Genomic DNA, 23,458 nt, shown 5'->3' with positions numbered 1-23,458 from the left:
TCAGGTATAGAGAACAATTGATGTAATTTCCTTACTATGTTTGCTGTGAGATGAAAGATCTGCGCAAGAAGGCTTCCTGCTATCTATTGATCTACAGAAGGCCTTTGACACGCTACCTTGGCCATACCTCTTTGAAGTACTAGACAGATGGGGCTTTGCACCCCACTTCATGGGAACATTGCATGCTCTCTACTCCAATCATAGTTCTAAGATACATCTATAAGGATACTATTTGGATCCTTTTAACATAACTAAAGGTACGTGTCAAAGCTGCCCCCTTTCGCCATTCATATTTGCTATTGCCATAGAGACTGGCAATGGCAATTAGGAATCACCCTGATATCTGTGGCTCTCTAAAACGCACATGCGCATTGTTTGCAGATGACCTTAACCTGTTTGTTACCTCACCTCTTATATCAATTCTGGCTAGCTCGGGGGTACAGTAAGAAGGTGCTCAAACGTGCCTATCCAAGTGCAAAATCAAACCTAAGAGAACAGCTTATTTTTACATCCAAAACTTGTAAAAACAACACCACCAAAGTAATTACGACATTTAGCGCCCAGCAGGAGCAATTCTGAGGGGTTCTCGCTCAGAATTGGCACTTTTTAGCTGAAGATAGTATCATTTCAAAATATGTACAGAACCATCCTGAGGTTGTTTTTCGGAGATCCCATTCAATGACGAATAGACTGGTCCACAGCCACTGCACACCTCCAGATGTATTGGAGGGAGCTGTGTGTGGTACTGTGACATATAAATGTGGGAGCTGTGACCAATGCCCCTGGATCAGGGAGGGTAATGCAGGGCTCAACAAATCCTGGTCGCCAGGTCGCCATGGCGACCAGAAATAGCATCCTGGCAAGTGGGGTCTTGGCTGGGATGGTGGACATGGCCCGGTCCTCGTATTGCTTGTCACTGTCATTTTGGAATTACTGCTCCATCCCCGCTGACGCCGGTAAGAGAGCAGCGCAGCAGCCACTGTTTTTTTTTTTTTTGTTCCATAGGACCGGCGCTCCGCGGACTAGGCCGAAGCTGCGGCCTCGCCTAAAAACATCCTGCTCGCAAAGACTAGACCCGAGGGCTTCTTGGGTGAGTATTGCTTGTGTGATGGCTATATTATGAGCACACCGTCTTCGGTGTGATAGGAGTATTGTGATATACAGAACCTACACACTGCGTACGTTTACCCTATTCTGTGCTGCTGAATGGGGGCAGTGTTCTCACTCCTGTAGATTAAAGTGGCTGGAAACGCTAACTGATTGATATAAGTAATGTGCATCATAGACAATTGCTGTTTTCACCTTTTTTCCCATCATTTGCTGCATCTCACTGCTGCTGATCTTCTACAACTTCCTGTAAATGTTCTCAAGCGGTGACACCATGGTGTTTCCTAGTATTTGGAGCAACTTTCTGTAAATGTTCTCAAGCGGTGACGGCATGATGTTTCCTAGGATTTGGAGCAACTTCCTAAGTGTTCTCAAGCGGTGACATCATGGGGTTTCCTAGGATTTGGAGCAACTTCCTGTAAGTGTTCTCGAGCGGCAGGGCCGGACTGGGAATGAAAACCAGCCCTGGAAATAATTTCATACCAGCCCCAAAGCATTAATATACCAGCCCCAAAAAAAAGAGAAATCCATGAGAGAGCCAGAGAGGGGCCGGGCTGCAATGGCGAGAGAGAGAGAGGGTGCAACGGCGAGAGAGAGGGTGCAACCGCGAGAGAGAGAGAGGGTGCAACCGCGAGAGAGAGAAAGGGTGCAAGAGCGAGAGAGAGGCATTTCTACTGAAACTGCGCCCCTGTGAAAACATTTGAAACCCATCTTTCAGATAACCATAACAAAAAAAAAAAAAACACCCAAAATTGCAGTAATATATCAGCACCCATAATTGCGGCCTTACCAGCACCCATAATTGCGGCCTTACCAGCACCCATAATTGCGGCCTTACCAGCACCCATAAATATGGCCTTACCAGCACCCATAAATATGGCCTTACCAGCACCCATAAATATGGCCTTACCAGCACCCATAAATGCGGCAATATCAGCACCCATAAATGCGGCAATATCAGCACCCATAAATGCAGAGGAATTGTGCGGTGTATCATGGGCACAGCACTGGGCAGAAAGGCAGAGTGGAATGGAACATCAGACAGTGGTACACATACAGGTCACACTCACTGGCAGTGGCACTGTGATGGTCCTCTGCCAATGCTGCGCCAGTGCCTCTGACACTGTACAGGGGGAGAGAGAGAGTAGGATCATCAGCGGCCCTGTCTGCTTAGCACACACGCACAATCACACATGATGATGACTTTAAAGTGGAGGTTCCCCTAAAAATAAACTTTTAACATTGCATTTATGAGATTAATGACAAATAGAATCGGCTGTTTTTTTTTTAAAAACATGTCCGTACATACCGTTTCCTATATGTGTTCTCACCGCTGCTTCCGGGTATGATGGTCGGGGCTGGGCGTTCCTAATTGACATGTATCCGACCGACGCATACAGCGCGTCACGAGATGCCGAAAGAAGCCAAACGTCAGTGCGGCTCTATACGGCGCCTGCGCACCGACGTTCGGCTTCTTTCGGCATCTCGTGACGCGCTGTATGCGTCGGTCGGATGCCTGTCAATCAATTAGGAACGCCCAGCCCGACCATCATACCCGGAAGCGGCGGTGAGAACACATATAGGAAACGGTATGTACGGACGTATTTAAAAAAAAAAAAACAGCCGATTCTAATTGTCATTAATCTCATAAATGCAATATTAAAAGTTTTTTTGTAGGGGAACCTCCACTTTTAAGGCCTCTTTTACACTGGGGCGGTGGGGGCATCGGCAGTAAAGCGCCGCTATTTTTAGCGGCACTATTCAGCCGCTAGCGCGGGCAGGGGTGCTTTAGGAGCTGCTCCTACTGCGCCTCAAAGATGCTGCTTGCAGGAATTTTCTATGTCCTACCAGCGCACCGCTCCAGTGTGAAAGCTTTCGCATTGGAGTGAGAAAATAGGCTCTTTCAGGGCGCTCTGCAGACGCTATTTTTTGCGTTATAGTGCCTGCAAAGCGCCTCAGTGTGAAAGGGGTCTTAGACTACTTTCACACTGAGCTACTTCGTAGGTGCTACAAAATAGCGCCTGCAAAATGCCCTGAAATAGCCTATTTTCTCACTCCAATGCGAAAGCTTTCACACTGGAGCGGTGCGCTGGCAGGATGCGCAAAAAAGTCCAGCTAGCCGCATCTTTTAGGCCCTGTAGGAACGGTGTATACACTACTTCTAAAGCGCCCCTGCCCATTGAAATGGGCAGCGGCGCTGAACCGCCAGCAAAGCGCTACTGCGCTTTGCAGACGTTTTTTTTTATCCTTTTGGGCCGCTAGCATTGTGCTGGCAGGACGCTCAAAAAAGTCTTTGAGGCGCCCTGCTAGCGGCCGAATAGCGCTGCAAAAACGACAGTAAAGCGCTGCTAAAATAGCGACACTTTACTGCCGACGGCGCAACGCCCCAGTGTGAAAGTAGCCTAAGTCACATGCCCCTCCCCCATCCACTCTGAGATTATTATACAGATTTCAATTTTATTGCAAGGGCAGCAAAGGTATGTGACAGAGAGAGAAGGGGGGGGGGGGGGGGCAGATATGGGACACTGGGATGGGAGCACAGGGGGACACTAGGATGGGGAAGGGGAGTACGGGGGGGACACTGGGATGAGGGAGGGGAGTACGGGGGTGACACTGGGATAGGGGAGGGGAGTACGGGGGGGGGGACACTGGCATAGGGGAGGGGAGGACACTGGGATAGGGGGGGGAACACTGGGATGGGAGCACAGGGGGGACACTGGGATGAGGGAGGGGAGTACAGGGGGAACACTGGGATGGGAGCACAGGGGGGACACTGGGATGAGGGAGGGGAGTATGGGGGGGACACTGGGATAGGGGAGGGGGGCACTGGGATGAGGGAGGGGAGTACAGGGTGGGACACTGGGATAAGGGAGGGGAGTACGGGGGGGGACACTGGAATGGGGGAGGGGAGCACGGGGGGGGGGACTGGGATGGGGGAGGAGATCACAGGGGGGACACTGGGATGGGGGAGGAGATCACAGGGGAGACACTGGGATGAGGGAGGAGATCACAGGGGGGACACTGGGATGAGGGAGGAGATCACAGGGGGGACACTGGGATAAGGGAGGAGATCACAGGGGGGACACTGGGATGGGGGAGGGGAGTACGGGGGGGACACTGGGATGGGGAGGGGAGTACGGGGTGGGACACTGGGATAAGGGAGGGGAGTACGGGGGGACACTGGAATGGGGGAGTAGATCCCAGGGGGGACACTGGAATGGGGGAGGAGATCCCAGGGGGGACACTGGGATGAGGGAGGAGATCCCAGGGGGGACACTGGGATGAGGGAGGGGAGCACAGGAGGGACACTGGGATGGGGGAGGAGATTACAGGGGGGACACTGGGATGGGGGAGGGGAGTACGGGGGGGGACACTGGAATGGGGGAGGGGAGCACGGGGGGAACTGGGATAGGGGAGGAGATCACAGGGGGGACACTGGGATGGGGGAGGGGAGCACAGGAGGGACACTGGGATGGGGGAGGAGATTACAGGGGGGACACTGGGATAAGGGAGGGAGTACGGGGGGGGGGCACTGGGATGAGGGAGGGGGGACACTGGAATGGGGGAGGGGAGCACGGGGGGAACTGGGATGGGGGAGGAGATCACAGGGGGGACACTGGGATGGGGGAGGGGAGCACAGGAGGGACACTGGGATGGGGGAGGAGATTACAGGGGGGACACTGGGATAAGGGAGGGGAGTACGGGGGGGGGGGCACTGGGATGAGGGAGGGGGGACACTGGAATGGGGGAGGGGAGCACGGGGGGGAACTGGGATGGGGGAGGAGATCACAGGGGGGACACTGGGATGGGGGAGGGGAGCACAGGAGGGACACTGGGATGGGGGAGGAGATTACAGGGGGGACACTGGGATAAGGGAGGGGAGTACGGGGGGGGACACTGGGATGAGGGAGGGGGGGACACTGGAATGGGGGAGGGGAGCACGGGGGGGACACTGGGATGGGGGAGGAGATCACGGGGGGGGACACTGGGATGGGGGAGGAGATCACAGGGGGGACACTGGGATGAGGGAGGAGATCACAGGGGGGACACTGGGATGGGGGAGGGGAGTACGGGGGGGACACTGGGATGGGGAGGGGAGTACGGGGTGGGACACTGGAATGGGGGAGGAGATCCCAGGGGGGACACTGGGATGAGGGAGGAGATCACAGGGGGGACACTGGGATGAGGGAGGGGAGCACAGGAGGGACACTGGGATGGGGGAGGAGATTACAGGGGGGACACTGGGATGGGGAGGAGATTACAGGGGGGACACTGGGATGGGGGAGGAGATTACAGGGGGGACACTGGGATGGGGGAGGAGATCACAGGGGGGACACAGGGATGGGGGAGGGGAGTACAGGGGGGACACTGGTATAGGGGAGGGGAGTACAGGATGGGGGGACACTGGGATGGGAGCACAGCGGGGACACTGGGATGAGGGAGGAGATCACAGGTGGGACACTGGGATGAGGGAGGAGATCACAGGGGGGACACTGGGATGAGGGAGGAGATCACAGGGGGGACACTGGGATGAGGGAGGAGATCACAGGGGGGACACTGGGATGGGGGAGGAGATCACAGGGGGGGGACACTGGGATGGGGAGGAGATCACAGGGGGGACACTGGGATGGGGGAGGAGATCACAGGGGGGACACTGGGATGGGGGAGGAGATCACAGGGGGGACACTGGGATGAGGGAGGGGGGACACTGGGACGGGGGAGGGGAGTACAGGGGGGACACTGGGATGGGGGAGGAGATCACGGGGGGACACTGGGTTGGGGGAGGGGAGTACAGGGGGGACACTGGGACGAGGGAGGGGAGTACAGGGGGGACACTGGGATGAGGGAGGGGAGTACAGGGGGGATACTGGGATGGGGGAGGGGAGTACAGGGTGGACACTGGGATGGGGGAGGGAAGTACAGGGGGGGCACTGGGATGGGGGAGGGGAGTACAGGGGGGACACTGGGATGGGGGAGGGGAGTACAGGGGGACCACTGGGATGAGGGAGGGGAGTACAGGGGGGATACTGGGATGGGGGAGGGGAGTACAGGGGGGACACTGGGATGGGGGAGGGAAATACAGGGGGGACACTGGGATGGGGGAGGAGATCACAGGGGGGACACTGGGATGGGGGAGGAGATCACAGGGGGGACACTGGGATGAGGGAGGGGAGTACAGGGGGGAAACTGGGACGGGGGAGGGGAGTACAGGGGGGACACTGGGATGGGGGAGGAGATCACGGGGGGACACTGGGTTGGGGGAGGGGAGTACAGGGGGGACACTGGGACGAGGGAGGGGAGTACAGGGGGGATACTGGGATGGGGGAGGGGAGTACAGGGGGGACACTGGGATGGGGGAGGGAAATACAGGGGGGACACTGGGATGGGGGAGGGGAGTACAGGGGGGACACTGGGATGAGGGAGGGGATACTGACTGGGATGGGGGAGGGGAGTACAGGGGGGACACTGGGATGGGGGAGGGGAGTACAGGGGGGATACTGGGATGGGGAGGGGAGTACAGGGGGGACACTGGGATGGGAGAGGGGAGTACAGGGGGGACACTGGGATGGGGGAGGGGAGTACAGGGGGGACACTGGGATGGGGGAGGGAAGTACAGGGGGACACTGGGATGAGGGAGGGGAGTACAGGGGGAATACTGGGATGGGGGAGGGGAGTACAGGGGGGACACTGGGATGAGGGAGGGGAGTACAGGGGGGATACTGGGATGGGGGAGGGGAGTACATGGGGGATACTGGGATGGGGGAGGGGAGTACATGGGGGACACTGGGATGGGGGAGGGGTTTACAGGGGGGACACTGGGATGGGGGAGGGGAGTACAGGGGGGACACTGGGATGGGGGAGGGGAGTACAGGGGGGACACTGGGATGAGGGAGGGGAGTGCAGGGGGGATACTGGGATGGGGGAGGGGATTACAGGGGGGACCCTGGGATGGGGGAGGGGGGGACACTGGGATGGGGAAGGGAAGTACAGGGGGGACACTGGGATGGGGGAGGGGAGTACAGGGGGGGACACTGGGATGGGGGAGGGGAGTACAGGGGGGGACACTGGGATGAGGGAGGGGAGTACAGGGTGGACACTGGAATGGGGGAGGGAAGTACAGGGGGGACACTGGGATGGGGGAGGGGAGTACAGGGGGGACACTGGGATGAGGGAGGGGACTGCAGGGGGGATACTGGGATGGGGGAGGGGAGTACAGGGGGGGGCACTGGGATCAGGTGATGGAGAACTTTTCATACAGAAACATTACTCCCCTCCCCCATCCGATCACCCCTCCCTCCTGTACATTGTATTACACACACACACCCCCCCTCCCCGTACTGCAATTGTCCTATGCTGTCCGTCCCCTCTAATATTAGAAAATAGAGAATGTCTATTTCTTCACCTTGTGCTCCAAGGCAGGGTGGCGACGCCGTTCACTTCTCCTCTGCCCTGCGGCTCTCCCCTCACTCGTGACCCTGAAGAGATATTGTGGGCGGTGCTGGCGCCGCACGGGACGATGGAACTAGTCCGTTTGTTTCTTCTGCTCGGCTCCTCCCCTTAGACACATGATCAGTGATGCTGCTCAGTGCTCACTGATTAGCTAGGTAAGAAGCCAGGGAAGTGTGACGGCGAGCATGGCGGCTGCAACCCGCTGGCCCGCGGCTGCTTTTAACTACCGGCGCAGTGACAGTCTAAAGCTATGCAAAAGCAGCCCCAGGGTCAGGGAATTCAGTGCAGCCGTCACCCCTGCGCAATTGATAAGAGCGGCGGCAGCGGCGATGGCGGCTACGGCCCGCCGCTGATTGTATTTGATTGACAGGCAGTACAGCAGGCAAAAGCAAGCGGCCTACCGGGAATTTTCCCGGTAGGCCAGTCCGGCCCTGCCGAGCGGTGACACCATGGTATTTCCCAGGATTTGGAGCAACTTCCTGTAAGTGTTCTCGAGCGGTGAGCACTGTTTTTTGTACCCTTTAAAATCTCCATTGGCGACATTTAAAAAATTCTACGGGTTGCATGTTTTGAGTTACAGAGGAGGTCTAGGGCTAGAATTATTGCTTTCGCTCTAACGATTGCGGCGATACCTCACATGTGTGGTTTGTATACCATTTACATATGCGGGTGCTACTCACGTATGCGTTAGCTTCTGTGCGCAAGCTTGGCGAGAAGGGCGCGTTTCCTGGCTCCTAACTTTATAGGCTGGCTCCTAGATTCCAAGCAAATTTGTCAAACCCTGGGGTTATGCACTTACACTCCCAAGAGGTGGCAATTCTAAATCTAGGTCCTTGTCGGACTGCCAAACAATAGGAGTGGTGTGTATGTATAGCACTATGTGTATGTGGAGATTTCTATATTGGAAAGACGAAATGGACCTTTGGTCAACGGGTGCAGGATCACCTATATTACATTAACGTGGGATTAACTGTGGGATTAAAGCTGTGTTTTAGACCTACATGTTTATAAAATAGGCATGTACAGGAACATGCCTATTTTATAAACATGTAGGTCTAAAACACAGCTTTAATCCCACAGTGATCTTCTTTGTTTTGGTAAAGGATCCCTCAAAAACAAATGAGGCGACGATGAGGAACAGTTATGTAAGAGGTACAGTGGGGAAAAGATTTGTGTGTGTGTGTGTGGGGGGGGGGGTTATAGTGGGAAAGAGGGGTTTAAGGGGCATTCAGGGGGACACAGTGGGGACCTGGGAAATAAGAATTGGTATCAATCAGCGAGTAAAAAAATAACGGTACTCTTTGCTAAAAAAAAGTGGTATATTCCTAGTTATTGCTTAAACTATTATTACTATATTTCAACTTTGTTAGAGGGGGTTGCCTCTTTTTTAACCACTTCAGCTCTGGAAGGTTTTACCTAATTCCTAGCCAGGCCATTTTTTGCAATACGGCACTGCATTGCTTTAACTGACAATTGTCGTATGACGATGTACCCAAATACAATTTATGTCCTTTTTTCCCCACAAATAGAGCTTTGTTTTGGTGATATTTTATCATTTTATTTTAATTAAAAACAATATTTTTTACTTTCTGCTATAAAACATTCCCAATAAAAAAATGTCTTCATCAGTTTAGGCTAATATGTATTCTGCTACATACTCTTGGTAAAAAAAAATCTCAATACGTGTATATTGATTGCTTTGAGCAAAAGTTAACGCTTCTACAAAAAAAAGGGATAGATTTATGGCATTTTTATTTATTTTACTGGTGATGGCGGTGATCAGCGATTTTTTTTTTAGTGGGACTGCGATATTGCGTCTGACAAATTGGACACTAAGTAACACTTTTTGGGGACCAGTGACACCAGTACAGTGATCAGTGCTAAAAAAACGAACGCATTGATCACTGTATAAATGACACTGTCAGGGGCGATCAAAGAGTTAAGTGTGTCCCTGGGAGGTGCTTACTAACTGTATGGGGGATGAATACATTGGAGAAAAAGAGAAATCGTGTTTCAGCCTAGCTGAAACACAAGATCTCTTTTCCTACCTGAAAGATTAGCGGTTTGCCTTGTTTACATACGGTTTGCTGCTCCATCTCTCCACAGAACAATCAGTGATTCGTAGGGATTGCCGGACCTGCTGATGGCTTCCACTGTGTCAAATCACAGCGGGAGTGGCGCTCTGGCAGCGTATGTGTGCCTCCTACACCGCGTGCAGTATATATATGTGGTGGGCGGTCCAGAAGCGCTTAAGCAACTACCAAAATGTTCTTGTTTTCCTGTCTTCTGTCAGCTCCAAAATAGGTTTTCAGTAGATAAATACAATTATGTGGACTTTAGCACCCCCTTTATGTTGCCCATGATAAATGTGTATATATATTTTGTTTTGTTACATATGCTTTTAATATATTTCATTATCTTTGTATGACTTTTTTTTTTTTTTTTTGGCAATTCTAGGTAAGCAAATTAGAACAAAGTTGTCTCAAGCCTTTAACCATTGGCTTAACGTGCCAGAAGATAAAACACAGGTATTTTATTTTTCTCTAATTATGTAATGTTCTGATTTTATTTTCCTTTGTATGAAAGCAAAACATAAAATCGCCATTAACAGTGTGGAGCATTTATTTTATTTTATAATTGTCTGTAAAACGTTCAGAATTATCTTAAATGATTGTATGATTTTTTTTATTCTAATTAAAAATACTAAATGTATTTTCTAACCGTAAATTACATTGGGCAGATAACCTCAGACCATTGCATCGTACTGCATGTAGATGTCCTTATAAACACCCCTATTTCATGCTCCTCTATATACAATTTAGTTAATCTCCAATGCACAAAATATACTGAGTGAGTGAGTGAGTGAAAAACTTATATAGCGCAGCACATGCGAACTAAATCGCCTCTGGGCGCTCGTTGTTCCTGTCTCTCTTGATATCAAAAGAGATGAGTTTTGATCTTTCTTCTGAAGGCCTGGTGGTTCTCCTCCAACCGAATGCTGGTTGGTAAAGCGTTCCATAGTCTGGGACCCTGGAACGCAAATCTTCTTTCTCCTTTTGGATTTGGCTTTGGGTATCTGGAGCAGATTTTGGTCGGTGGATCGCAGAACGCGATTGGGGTTGTAAGTTTTTATTTTTTCGCATAGATATTGAGGGGCCCTTCCATGGATGCACTTATGCGTCAGACAGAGTGCTTTAAAAGCAATTCTGTTTTTTACAGACAACCAGTGGAGGGCTCTCAGCGAAGGTGAGATAGATTCCCATGGTTTTATCCCAGTCGCAAGTCTGGTGGCCATATTTTGAACGACTTGCAGACGAGAGATTTGGTACTTAGGGAGTCCGAGGTAAAGGGTATTTGCATAGTCCAGTCTGAAGTTAACGATTGTTCCCACCACGACTTCTATGTCTTCTTTAGGAGTAAAAGGAATAAGTCTGCGTAGTAGGTGCAGCAGATAGTGAGATCCGCTGACTACTGACCCTATTTGTGCATCCATTGTCATGTAGGTGTCGAAGATGACCCCAAGACTTTTGACTTTGGCGCTAGAGGTGATGATTTGGCCCAGAATGGGCGGGGGTGTCCAAGTTGGTGCAAGTTGTTTCTTACGACTGGCGTGAAACAGGAGAAGTTCTGTTTTGGAACTGTTGCGTTCAAGATAACTCTTTGTCATCCAGTTTTCTATCAAAGAGAGGCATGTCTCTAGACTGAGATGATGATCCTTTTTGTTGCAGATGCGAAAATACAGTTGAGTGTCATCTGCATATGAGTGATAAAGTCGTTTTTGGCTACTGATGATTTCAAAGAGAGGGCGGAGATAGATGTTGAATAGCACCGGCGACAGAGGGGATCCTTGAGGGACTCCGCATGACACCGTGCGTTTTTCAGAAGTAAAAGGTCCCAATTTCACTATTTGTGATCGGTTTTCCAGAAAAGAGGAGAACTTTCTGCGACTCTGGCTACTTCTGCTAGCCGAGCCAGTAATAGTTTGTGATCTACCGTGTCGAAAGCTGCGCTTAGATCCAACAGTACCAGAAGACAAGATTCTCCTTCGTCTGCGGCCTCGAGAGTGTCATCCCATATTTTGAGTAGTGCTGTTTCCGTCCCGTGTCCAGGACGGAAACCAGATTGAAGTGGATCGAGTAGATTGTGGGTATCTAGATGCTGTTGCAGCTGTTGTACCACTACTTTCTCCATTACCTTGGAGAGAACATTTAATCCTGTTATGGGACGACGGTGAGTTGGGTCTTTGGGGTCAAGAGTGGGTTTCTTTAAGATGGGTTGGATTATACCCTGTTTCAACTGGGAGGGCACTATGCCTTCCCTGAAGGATTGGTTTATAAGCTGCGTGATGGGCGGTGCCAGGATATCGGCACATTCCTTCAGCAGTTTTGTGGGAATGATATCATTAGGCGATGTGCTATTTCGCAGAGTACCGATGATATTGTTAGTGGCATCGATGGAGATGGTTTTGAGAGTGAACTTTGTTGATTGCGGTGAAATTGTGTGGGTATTGGGGGGAATGATTAGTAGGGGGGTTGAGGGGGTTACAGTTTTGCTGAATGCTTTGTCGGATTCCCTCAATTTTATTAATGAAATAGTCCGACAACAGAATTCTTGACTATGTGCGTTGGGGGCTTCAAGACCGCCTGGATTCATGGCCTGGGTGACAAGCTTGAAGAGCTCTCGGGGGCGGTTTAGGGCATTTGTAATGACATTTGAAAAGTGATTTTTTTGGGCTTTGAAGATTTCTTTGTGGTATTTATTTGTTATTGCCTTGTAAATGGCATGGTTTTCCTCGGAAGAGCTTCTTTTCCAGGCGGCTTCCGCCCTCCTGCGCTCTTGCTTCAACAATGACAGCTGGTCGTTGAACCAGCTGGAGTTGTTTTTTCAGATGTAGGTTCTGCGTTTTGGCGCTGCTAAGTCTGCTGACTGCAGTAAAGCCGTGTTGATGACATCCAGGGTTTCTGTGGCTGTTAGGTGTGGTTGGATTGTTTTTATTTTATTCTTTAATGTTGTTTTGAAGAGCTCCGAATGGAGCTTCTTCTGCGATCTCGTCCAGTGGGTTGTCCCTGGTTTTGATGTTTTTGTTAAAGGGGCATTTTTGATAATAATGAACTTGATTACATGGTGGTCAGACCATGGTAATGGCAAATTTTTGAGGATCTTTACTTCCAGTTCTTGTCTGAAGAGAAGATCGAGTGTGTGACCCAATGTATGTGTGGGCCCACATACTAGTTGCTGCAGACCAAGTCCTTCCAAGTGGTTGATGCAGACGTCGGCGACGGGGTCCTGTGAGGAATTGGCCCACAGGTTGAAATCCCCAAGCAGCAAAAAATGTTTGCTGCTTAGGGTATAAGTGGAGATAAACTCTGTTAAGGATGAGAGAAACTGCGATTTTTGGGCCCCGTGGTCTATAGCAGAGTAGAATATGGACGGTCTCCTGGGGATTTGTTTGAAGTTGTAGAGAAAGGGTTTCCATGAATGGAAGTGGGTTTTGAAGGACTGGCTTAGTGATCGTGAGGTGAGTCTTGTGGATCACTGCCAGGCCTCCTCCTCTTTGCCCCACTCTATTTTCTGTTATAATGCGATAATTTTCTGGCACCAGTTCTCCTAGAATGGTGTTTGTCGGCTGTGAGCCAGCTTTCTGTGATAAAGAGGCAATCTAAATCGCATTGTAGGATGAGATCATGGATTTCTAATCGGTGTCTTACTGCCGATCTTGTGTTGACCAGAGCGCATGATATGCGTTTTGGTTGGGATGATAGGAGGTAGTGTTTGACTGTCGATCGTCGATCGATTCTAAACAGGTGTTCGGTCCTTAGGGCTTTTTTGGTGGCGACCGGTAAAATTGAGGCAAACGGCTTCAGGCCCCGAATGGTTTCCGCCGAGTATCTCCGATTAGTCATGGTCGCTGACGTACTGGGGGCAAATGTCTGACATGGGGGGGGGGTTTTAGTGATAATGGGGGGGGAATTTACTGAACCCTGCTTCCCTGTTTGATCCAGAGGAAGGCAAAAAAAAACCCTGTCCGTGCGATGCCAATATGCCGCGGCAGGGAAAAAAATCCTTCCTGACCCCCTGTGGCCAATCAGACGTGTCTCTGGATCAAATGCAAATGGGAGCAAGTGGGGATGGGGTACACAATTGGTAGTGGGGTGAGGGGTGCGTGGTAGGGGTACCCCAATTACAGGGGGTGTACCTAGATGGATGCAGCAGTGAGGATCTGTGTTCCAGCCAGGGGTGTGCGGCTGAGAGGCTGATCGAGCAGGCTGATGTGACACAGGAGTGCTAGGTGGTGGATGGGGGACCTGTTGGGGTACGGGTGGGCTTGTTTCTGATTTGAGGGTTGTTTTGGGGTTTGCTGGGGGTCTATCATGCGGCGCCCCGCTAGGCCGCAGGTGAAGCCACGGCCTTTCCTAAATTTGCGGCCGCCGAACGGTTCCACGAGGTGGCGCGAGGGCCGCTGCCGCGGCTTGTCCTGAAAAGGACAGCCGCCAGCAGGTGCTTAGGGAGGTGGAAGAGATAGCCCTGTCAGGGGCTTACCTTGAGGATCCGGTGGGTGCTGGAAGAAGGAGAGATCCAGGGGAGGTGGATTGGGGTCAGATCGAGTCTGACAGCAGAGGCTGAGGCTGGGGGTGGAAAGCCCTGCCTGTCTGGCTCCAGGAGCCATATGTCCTACTGTTAGGAGCGCACACCGATTATTACTGGAGCTCAGTTCTGGCCCTGGGGAGGAGTCACTCTTTCAGACTCTATCCTGGAGAGCAGGAGAACGTGCACGAGGCCTCGCTGGAGTCACTGGAGTTCACGTGAGAGGAGCTCTAGACACACGTCCGTCTGTTAGACCAATGTGCCTACTGACTGTCTACAGGACTCCAACAGCGTGATGCGTGGTGCGAGTCTGGAGTAAATGGATAGCTATATCTATAAATCAACAGATTCATAAATAAATAAATAGCTGCTGGGGAGGGAGGTGCTATGTAGTCCTAACATAATCCCTGTAATAGGGTGACAAGTACGGTTGTCACCATGGGTCATGAAGTAAGTTGATAGCAGGAAAACCATGTTAAAATTAAAGCTTGTTTGGCTGTTGTAACGGTCAGGGGTTAAACACCGTTCACGATTTTCCATTCCTCCAACCCAAGACAGCTTATCTGACACTCCAAACATCCAGCAGACCCGATCCATTCCATAAGAATTCCCCCAGAATTAAGACAAGACAAGCTCTGTTCTTTCTGAGTCAAATGAATGAATACTTTTAATGGTACCTTAGCTTTCTTATATACAGTACAAACATTTTACAGTAATCAAAGGAACAAAGACACCCCCCACCCACACATCACACAATGGGGCTTCAATCACATTCTTTTAGATAATGACATGCAGAGGAGTTAATTATCCCCCAGACGTTCGAATTCCGCCAATAAGCGATTCACCTGCATAATACACATTCCTATGTCAGATGTTTTGGCACCGGTCTGACATAATTAACATGACCTAATTACTACAGTTGACAAGTACATTCCGCACACAAAACAGTATTGGCATCACACAATGGAATGTCTAGGAGCAGACTCAATTAACACCTCAAAAGCATGTGTCCCCACATAAATGAATACTGTCCTATTGACCTGGTGGGGTCAGAATAACCAACTTGTAATATCTCAAGATATCCTGCAATATATGAATTATCATTAATGTCCCATCTCATGTAATCCGAGATATCAGTTCTCAGTCACCCTATGCCCAAAAAGGGACTCCTGTTACATGGCTCCCTCCTTGTGGGACACCCCGGCAGACCCGGCTTGATCCTTTTCGGGTCAACTTGGGGATGTCCGAAACTAGGAGGCCGGGATGACGTCTGTTTGCCAGGATAACCCATCAGCCTTGCCATCTTGCATACCAGGTCGGTAGCTGATGGTGAAGGTGAATAATGGAATTCAGTTCTGGAACAGTCACTTGCTTTGCTCTCTCAATGGCTCCCAAAAACTGTTGTTGATGCTCTTGGGAGAGATAAGGCACAACCTGGGTGCAAATTCTATTTAACCTTTTGACAATTTCAGCCTGTTTTTGCATTTCAATGTTCAACGGGACATCTCATAATACATGACGTAGTGTCGTTGCATCTCCGATTTCTCACTGGCCAACTTGTCACATTCCCATTTTAGACTGTATTGTGCCGGATCTACAGTACCTGTCGGGGAAGTAGTCTTACCCGAGTCTCGGCAGCAAGTGGGTTGATTCCAGCAGCACGGGTCTGGGTACAGGTAGTCACTGTGTGGGCTTCAGCGGGGCACATCGGGGCAGAAACAAGGGGGGAAATCATTCCCCAGTAGTACATCCACTGGCAAATCCTTCATCACCCCCACATTCACATGTCCCGAACCAACCCCCCAATCCAGGGGAACCCGGGTAATGGGTAGCCGGAAGCCGGTGCCTCTCGCTACTCTTACAGCTACAGTGTCACTGGTGTGCTGGTTCTCTGGGATGAGTTTCTTCTGTAGCAGGGTCATGGTGGCCCCAGTATCACGTAGCCCATTGGCTACCTTTCCATTGACCCAGACAGTCTGCCTGTGTTGCTGCCTGTTGTCCTGGTTAGCTGCTTGTATTGGATCTGCCTCGTGCAGGATGCCCCAATGTTCTTCCTCCTCAATGCAGTGGGCCTGGATGTGTGGGGGTTCCCCCTTTCTGGCTGTCCCCATGACTGTGACTGCTTGGGTGGATTCAATGTACAGTCAAGCTTTTTGTGTCCTAGCTGTTTACACCCAAAACACCTGATGGGCTGTGAGTAGTCCTGGGAGTTAAACCTGGGCTGCTGAGGATAAGTGGCCGCTGGAGGTGGTGCTGTAGGACGATCCGACTGGGGTTTGTAGGCAATAGCCGGCGGGAGTGCCGCTGATCGATAATCCACCCGAGCTGTTGTCATGACCACAGAGTTATCCAGTCTGCGGGCGTCTGTGTATTCGTCTGCCAAGCGAGCTGCTTCAGACAAGGAGAAAGGGTTTCTGTCCCGGACCCACTCTCTGACTTCCCAGGACAGTTTGTCAAAAAAGTGCTCCAGCAGGAACACCTGCAGCACCTCTTCCCCGGATTCTGCTTGGCATCCATCGACCCAGTGGGATGCTGTGCGGTGTAGGCGGCATGCCCACTCGGTATATGAGTCTCCAGTCTGCTTGCTCGTCTCTCGGAACCGCCTGCGGTATGCCTCTGGTGTGACAGCATACCTGGTTAAAAGTGCTTCTTTTACCAGTCCATAATATCCTTGTCTGGGATGGCCCTGAACGCTTCACTGGCCCGGCTGGACAATTTCCCAGACAAAATGGTAACCCATTCCTCTGTGGGCACCCGGTGTAGGGCACATTGCCGTTCAAAATCCGCCAGGTACCCATCAATCTCCCCTTCAGTTTCAATGAAATTCTTAAAAGCAGCAAAATGTATCTTTCTCCTTTCGGTTGGTGCTGCTGTGACTTCTGCTGCTGCAGAACCTCTTTGCCGTAGCCAATTTGCGTCCACAGCCGCTATAACTCGGTCTATGATCTCCGGTGGAGGGTTAGGACCATAGTGTGCCAGTCTTAGTTTAACAGCCCGATCAAAACTTGCCTCCTCGGGTGTCCTGTCTGTTACGCTGGGCCTTTCCGTTATGTTGGGTCTTTCAGCTCCATTCATTTGGACAAGTTCTGTGATCACGTCCATCTTCTTACGGTTGCTAGCTGGTCGTGGCCTCAGTAAGTCCTTGTAGCTGTCCTTTAAGGCTGTGGGATCACCTCACTGCTAGCCAACAATTGTAACGGTCAGGGGTTAACACCGTTCACGATCTTCCATTCCTCCAACCCAAGACAGCTTATCCGACACTCCAACCATCCAGCAGACCCGATCCATTCCATAAGAATTCCCCCAGAATTAAGACGAGACAAGCTCTGTTCTTTCTGAGTCAAATTAATGAATACTTTTTAATGGTACCTTAGCTTTCTTATATACAGTACAAACGTTTTACAGTAATCAAAGGAACAAAGACACCCTCCACCCACACATCACACAATGGGGCTTCAATCACATTCTTTTAGATAATGACATTCAGAGGAGTTAATTATCCCCCATACGTTCGAACTCCGCCAATAAGCGATTCACCTTCATAATACACATTCCTATGTCAGACGTTTTGGCACCAGTCTAACATAATTAACATGACCTAATTACTACAGTTGACAAGTACATTCCACACACAAAACAGTATTAGCATCACACAATGGAATGTCTAGGAGCAGACTCAATTAACACCTCAAAAGCATGTGTCCCCACATAAATGAATACTGTCCTATTGATCTGGTGGGGTCAGAATAACCAACTTGTAATATCTCAAGATATCCTGCAATATATGAATTATAATTAATGTCCCATCTCATGTAATCCGAGATATCAGTTCTCAGTCACACTATGTCCAAAAAGGGACTCCCGTTACAGCTGTACTTCTGCTGTGGATCACAGGATTGCAGTCCATTCTACACTCTTGTGACCCATTTTCAGCAGACAGTGGGCTGAACCCAGCACAGAGCCGGTCCAGGCTCAGAAAAGATTGTGACCTGGACCAGCACCCGGCTCAACGAGCCGCTGAGATTCTGAGCCGGCAGCTCCCGCAGTTTTAAGACAACTAATACAGCCACTACATCTAAGAGCAGGTACATTGCAATCCTTAAATTTTTGGGGGTTTAGATCTGCTTTAAAGGTAAATATACAGCCCCGATCCTTTTCCTCTGTGGTGCCCCGCCAGTGCTTCAGGCAAAGGCCTCTTCATCGGGCGCTCCTGAGTCCTGCTACTGCATCCATTGACACAGACAGCAGGACTTTGCCCCCCGCTCCCATGTCGGTGGATTTGATTGACAGCAGCGGGAGCCAATGGCTCCTGCTGCTATCAATCTGTCCAATGAGGAGAAAGACAGCAGCTGGAGCTGCTGCGCTCCTGCACATTGCTGGATCAGATCGGGCTTGGGGAAAATATGGGATCTTGGGGGAGCTGCAGCACACAAGCTTTTTCACCTTAATTCATAGAATGCATTAAGATGGAAAACTTTGAGTCTTTACAACCACTTTAAATAAGCAAAAATAAACATACAGTATCTCACAAGAGTGAGTACACCCCTCACATTTTTGTCAATATTTTATTATATCTTTTGATGTGACCGCACTGAAGAAATTACACTTTGCTATAATGTAAAGTAGTGAGTGTACAGCTTGTATAACAGTGTAGATTTGCTGTCCCCTCAAAACAACTCGACACACCCTACTTAGCCCAATTTGCCATTTTCCCTCCCCAGTGTCATGTGACTCATTAGTGTTACAAGGTCTCAGGTGTGAGTGGGGAGCAGGTGTGTTAAATTTGATGTTATCGCTCTTACTGGTCACTGAAAGTTCAACATGGCACCTCATGAAGATTTGCAAAGCTGGTAGAGACATACCCAAAAAGACTTGGGCCCAGATTCTCGAAGGCGTTACGACGGCGCAACACCATTAGCGCCGTCGTAACACCTCATCTGGCCCCAGGTATCTATGCGACTGATTCTTAGAATCAGTTGCGCATAGGTACCCATTAGATCTGACAAGCGTAAGGCTGTTACGCTGTCAGATCTTAAAAGTAATTTTTTTTCCCGCCGCTAGGTGTCGCATCGTCGCTTTTCCCCGTCGTCTATGCAAATGAGGTAAGTACAGCGATTCCCGAACATACGCGAGGTCGACGCAGCGAATTAACGTCGTTTGCGTAGCGTACCCGACGCGTAAGGTTGCCCCTGCTAATTAGCAGGCGCAACCAATGTTAACTATGGCCGTCGTTCCCGCGTCGAATTGAATAAAAATTACGTCGTTTGCGTAAGACGTGCGTGAATGGCGCTGGACGCCATTTACGTATACATCTAGGCAAATGACGTCGGGGCGACGTCATTTAGCGCAATGCACGTCGGGTAATTTACCCGACGGAGCATGCGCAGTACGCTCGGCGCGGGAGCGCGCCTAATTTAAATGGTGCCCGCCCCATTTGAATTGGGCGGGCTTGCACCGAGCAATCTAACGCTACACCGCCGCAAGTTTACAGGTAAGTGTTCTGAGAATCAGGATTTAAACCTGTAGACCTGCGGCGGTGAAACGTAGAGCTCATACATTACGCTGCCCAGGAGCAGCGCTAATGTATGAGAATCTGGGCCTTGAAGTGTAATTGCAGCGAAAGGTGGTTCTATAAAGTATTGAGGGGCTGAATACAAATGCACGCCAAACTTTTCAGATATTTATTTGTAAAAAATATTTGAAAACCATTTATCATTTTCTTTCTACTTTGTATTGGTCTATCACATAAAATCCCAATGTGTGTTTTTTGTTGCAATGTGACAAAACATGGAAAATTTCAAGGGGTATGAATACTTTTTCAGGGCACTGTGTGTATGTATTGTGGGAGATTAGGTCTATGGACGCTGAGTGTAGGACACAGGAGCACGCCCGAAATGTAACCCCCTCGGGAGAGAGCTTCCCAGGGGGGGTTATCCAATGCAGGGAGGAGCCACGAGAGTCGCTGTGGGAGCCCAGAACAGCTGGATCAGGGCCACTCTGTGCACAATAAGCTGCACAGTGGAGCTAAGTGTGGTGTATAATTTAGTTAACCACTTTAGCCCTGGACCATTTGTCAGCTTAAAGACCAGAGGACTTTTTACAGTTTGGCACTGCACTGTTTTAACTGGTAATTGCACGGTCATGCAATGTTGTACCTAAACAAAATTTTGCATCCTTTTCCCCCCACAAATACTGTAGAGCTTTCTTTTGATGATATTTGATTGTCTCTGCGATTTGAATTTTTTGCGATTATAAACGGAAAGACAGAAAATTTTAAAAAAAAATGATATTTTCTACTTTTTTGTTATAAGAAAAATCAAATAAACTACATTTCAGTCATACATTTAGGCCAAAATGTATTCAACCACATGTCTTGCAAAAAAAATGTCAATAAGCGTATATTTATTAGTTTGCGCAAAAGTTATAGCGTCTACAAACTAGGGCAAATTTTCTGGAATTTAAACGGCTTTTAATTTATGACTGCCTATCTCATTTCTCGAGGTGCTAAAAATACAGGGCAGTACACCCCCCACCCCAAATGATCCCATTTTGGAACGTAGACACCCCAAGGAAATTGCGGAGAGGCATTTTGAGCCCATTTCGTTACAAAAAGCAAGATAAAATACTCACCATACCTCTCGGCAAATAGCTTGGGGTGTCTACTTTCCAAAATGGGGTCATTTGGGTGGGTTTTTGCTGAGAGGTATGGTGAGTATTTTGCAGATCTCGCTTTTTGTCACAAAGTTTTGAAAATTGAAAAAAGAAAAAAAATCAGTTCTCTTTCGTTCATGGACTGACACAGCCCTAATCTTGACAACGTGGGAAATAGCCTTCCTTTTGGAGTGACTAGACAGAAAGTGTTAACAACTTCAAAGCTGAACAGCCCCACCCAGGGTGCGGTCCTTCTGACTATATCCCCTCAGCCGGCACCAAGCAGTTGAGTTTTTTTCTGCCTAGTTAAGGAGAAGACATGGCTCCCTTCAGGCCCATAGGCCTGAAGTCTTTATTTCAAATCTACTTTGGATTTTGGTTTTATTTTTTTATTTTTTTTTCCTGTGATCTTCGATCAACTGCCGACTGGGTGACAGGCTGGATCCCAGATCCTTTTAGTCCCCCCAGCTTCGGCCATCGAGCGTGTGCCGGCCATAGCTACGCACTGGGTCATCCACGACATGCCCGTCGTGAGCTAGGCGCTCCAGGGCACGCATATGACCGGTCTATAGGGCCGAGTCGCAGCAGCCGGGCCGACAGTCACCTCCGTTACCATGCGGGAGATGGTCTGTCTTGGATGCTTCCAGCACAACCCTCAGGAAGGGTAAGTAGTAATCCCCTGCTTCGGCATGAAGACAGAGCTGGGCATCCCTGGAGAGGTGAGTAAAGGGCCTTATCCCCCTTCTCCCCTCCCTCCCTTCCTTCCCTCCTCCTTAGACTCTCTGAGCTAGCTGCTGGGCAGGGGTTCCTCTGGGGAGCTTCACTTGGGGAACCATAAGTCACTAAATCAGTGTATAAAGCTGCATAAGAGATTCTGCTTACCTGTGTGTCCTGCTCCATGCTGTCGGCGGCCATGTTTGTTGTGTCCATGCTGTATTTCTTTACTTGCACTGGCGGCCATGTTCTTGTACTTGCATCTGTATTGGCCTCTAGCGACGATCCGCGGCCATTTTCCTGGTTATTTCTGGTGATGTGTACTGACTGCTGCATTACTCTGCTGCACTGTGGCTTTCTGCCTTGTTGTCCTCTAGTGGAACCCCTCGTCTCTGCTGCAGCCAGGAGTGGTGGGTTACTTGTTTGGGAGTCCCTGTGTCAGGTGTGTGGACAGCATGGCATCAGAAGCAGACACTTTTTCCCCCGAGACACCTGAGCTGGCAATTGATGCCCCTTCACCCAATGTATCAGTGGACGCCATGTTTCGCCAATCCTAGATGCCTTTGTGGCCAAGGTTGGAGAATGGGGGCTAGAAAGCGCCCCCTCCCCCCGCCATCTTCTGGGAACAACACAGATGTGGAGCCGGGTCCAGCTAGCGCTCATGACCCTGGATCTGAGGTATCTGAGGATGCGGACCAAGATCGCCCAGACATTGAGGATGACCTCGGACCCAGGTGAGCATGTGATAGGGCTCTAGTAAGTGACTTTATCACTGCAGTGCAAGATACTCAAAAAATAGAGGGGTCTGCAGAAGCGGCAGACGCTCCGTTCCCTTTTGGGTTCCGTAAGGCAACCCGCACTGCCAAAGTGTCTCCTTGTGTGTCTTATTTAGACAAACTTTTATACAAGGAGTGGGATAAACCATAGAAGTTTTTTTCAGTTCCTAAAAATCTAGCTGTGCGTTACCCTCTTGAAGAGAGTTTCTTGAAAAAGATCTACCTCACCCCCGATAGTGGACCCTCATGTGTACAGATTAAACAAGCTAACCACCATACCAGTGGAGGGGGCTCCCGCCTTCAAAGACCCTGCGGACAAGAAGGCTGAGGCGATCACCCGCAACCTGTACACAGTAGTGGGTTCGGCGGTACGCCCAACCATAGTTGGGGCCCTGGTGTCTCAGACATTCACGGAATAGGCAAAGGTGCTGCTCAATGGGTTACAAGCACGTCAGGCTTCCTCGAACGAGGTAGCCCCAGCTGACCAACTAGTACAAGGCCTAAAATTCATTTGTGAATCAGCCTTGGACACCATTCCTCTCCTGGCCAGAGCTTCAAGTCAGGCGGTGGTGTTACGCTGTCTACTTTTGGTTAAAGATTTGGTCCGCCGACCAATCTTCCAAGAAAGCCCTGATGGACTTGCCCTTTAAGGGCGATTGACTTTTTGGAATTTCCCTGGATGACATAATTAAAGATGCTACAGGAGGTAAGAGCACACTGCTCCCACAGCCCAAAAAGGGGAAGGAGCCACGCTGTAGGCAATGGCCCTTCTTTACCGCACACAAGTGTTTTTTTTTTTCGTCCATTCAGTACGGCGGGTAAAAGACCACAGGCCGATAAAGCGCATGCTCAGGGACAGAGACGTCCCTGGTTTTGCAAACCCAACAAACCTGCAGACAAAGCTACGTCCGCATGAAAGTTTGCCCCCACCCATCTCTCGGGTGGGGGGACGTATTCGCGACCCAGTGGACAGCTCGGGTCCCCGACCGGTGGGTTTGCGAAGCCGTGTCTTCAGGGTACAAGATAGGATTCTATCTTGCCCACCTTACAGATTCTTTTTTTCCCTCCAACCTCCATCTACAACCGACTCGTCGAGAAGCCCTATTTGGGGCAGTTCAAGACCTGCTGAAAAGTGGGGTGGTTATTCCTGTCCCAGTACAGGATCGGTTTCAGGG

General features: G+C 50.1%; 1 protein-coding gene across 3 annotated transcripts in view; it reads left to right on the top strand.

The window, feature by feature from the left end:
* The window catches only part of GGPS1 (geranylgeranyl diphosphate synthase 1), a 173,494-nt gene that overhangs the window by 120,636 nt on the left and 29,400 nt on the right, over positions 1-23,458 (top strand). The window contains exons 1-2 of one of the 3 annotated variants that reach the window (XM_040350729.1): positions 1,067-1,090; positions 10,015-10,085. The exons of 1 other annotated variant lie outside the window; for it this stretch is intronic. Coding sequence is in view for 1 of the 2 variants with exons in the window: in XM_040350727.1 (XP_040206661.1) it covers positions 10,015-10,085 (71 nt within the window). In the remaining variant the exon portion in view is untranslated. Of the gene's footprint in view, positions 1-1,066; positions 1,091-10,014; positions 10,086-23,458 lie in introns of those variants that run through there. One more of the 3 variants, XM_040350727.1, reaches the window with a different exon arrangement.

Source organism: Rana temporaria, chromosome 4, assembly GCF_905171775.1.
Source record: "Rana temporaria chromosome 4, aRanTem1.1, whole genome shotgun sequence".
NCBI classification, from domain to species: Eukaryota; Metazoa; Chordata; class Amphibia; order Anura; family Ranidae; genus Rana; species Rana temporaria.
Note: the sequence above shows the minus strand (reverse complement) of the source record. Positions and strands in the feature narration are given on the sequence as shown.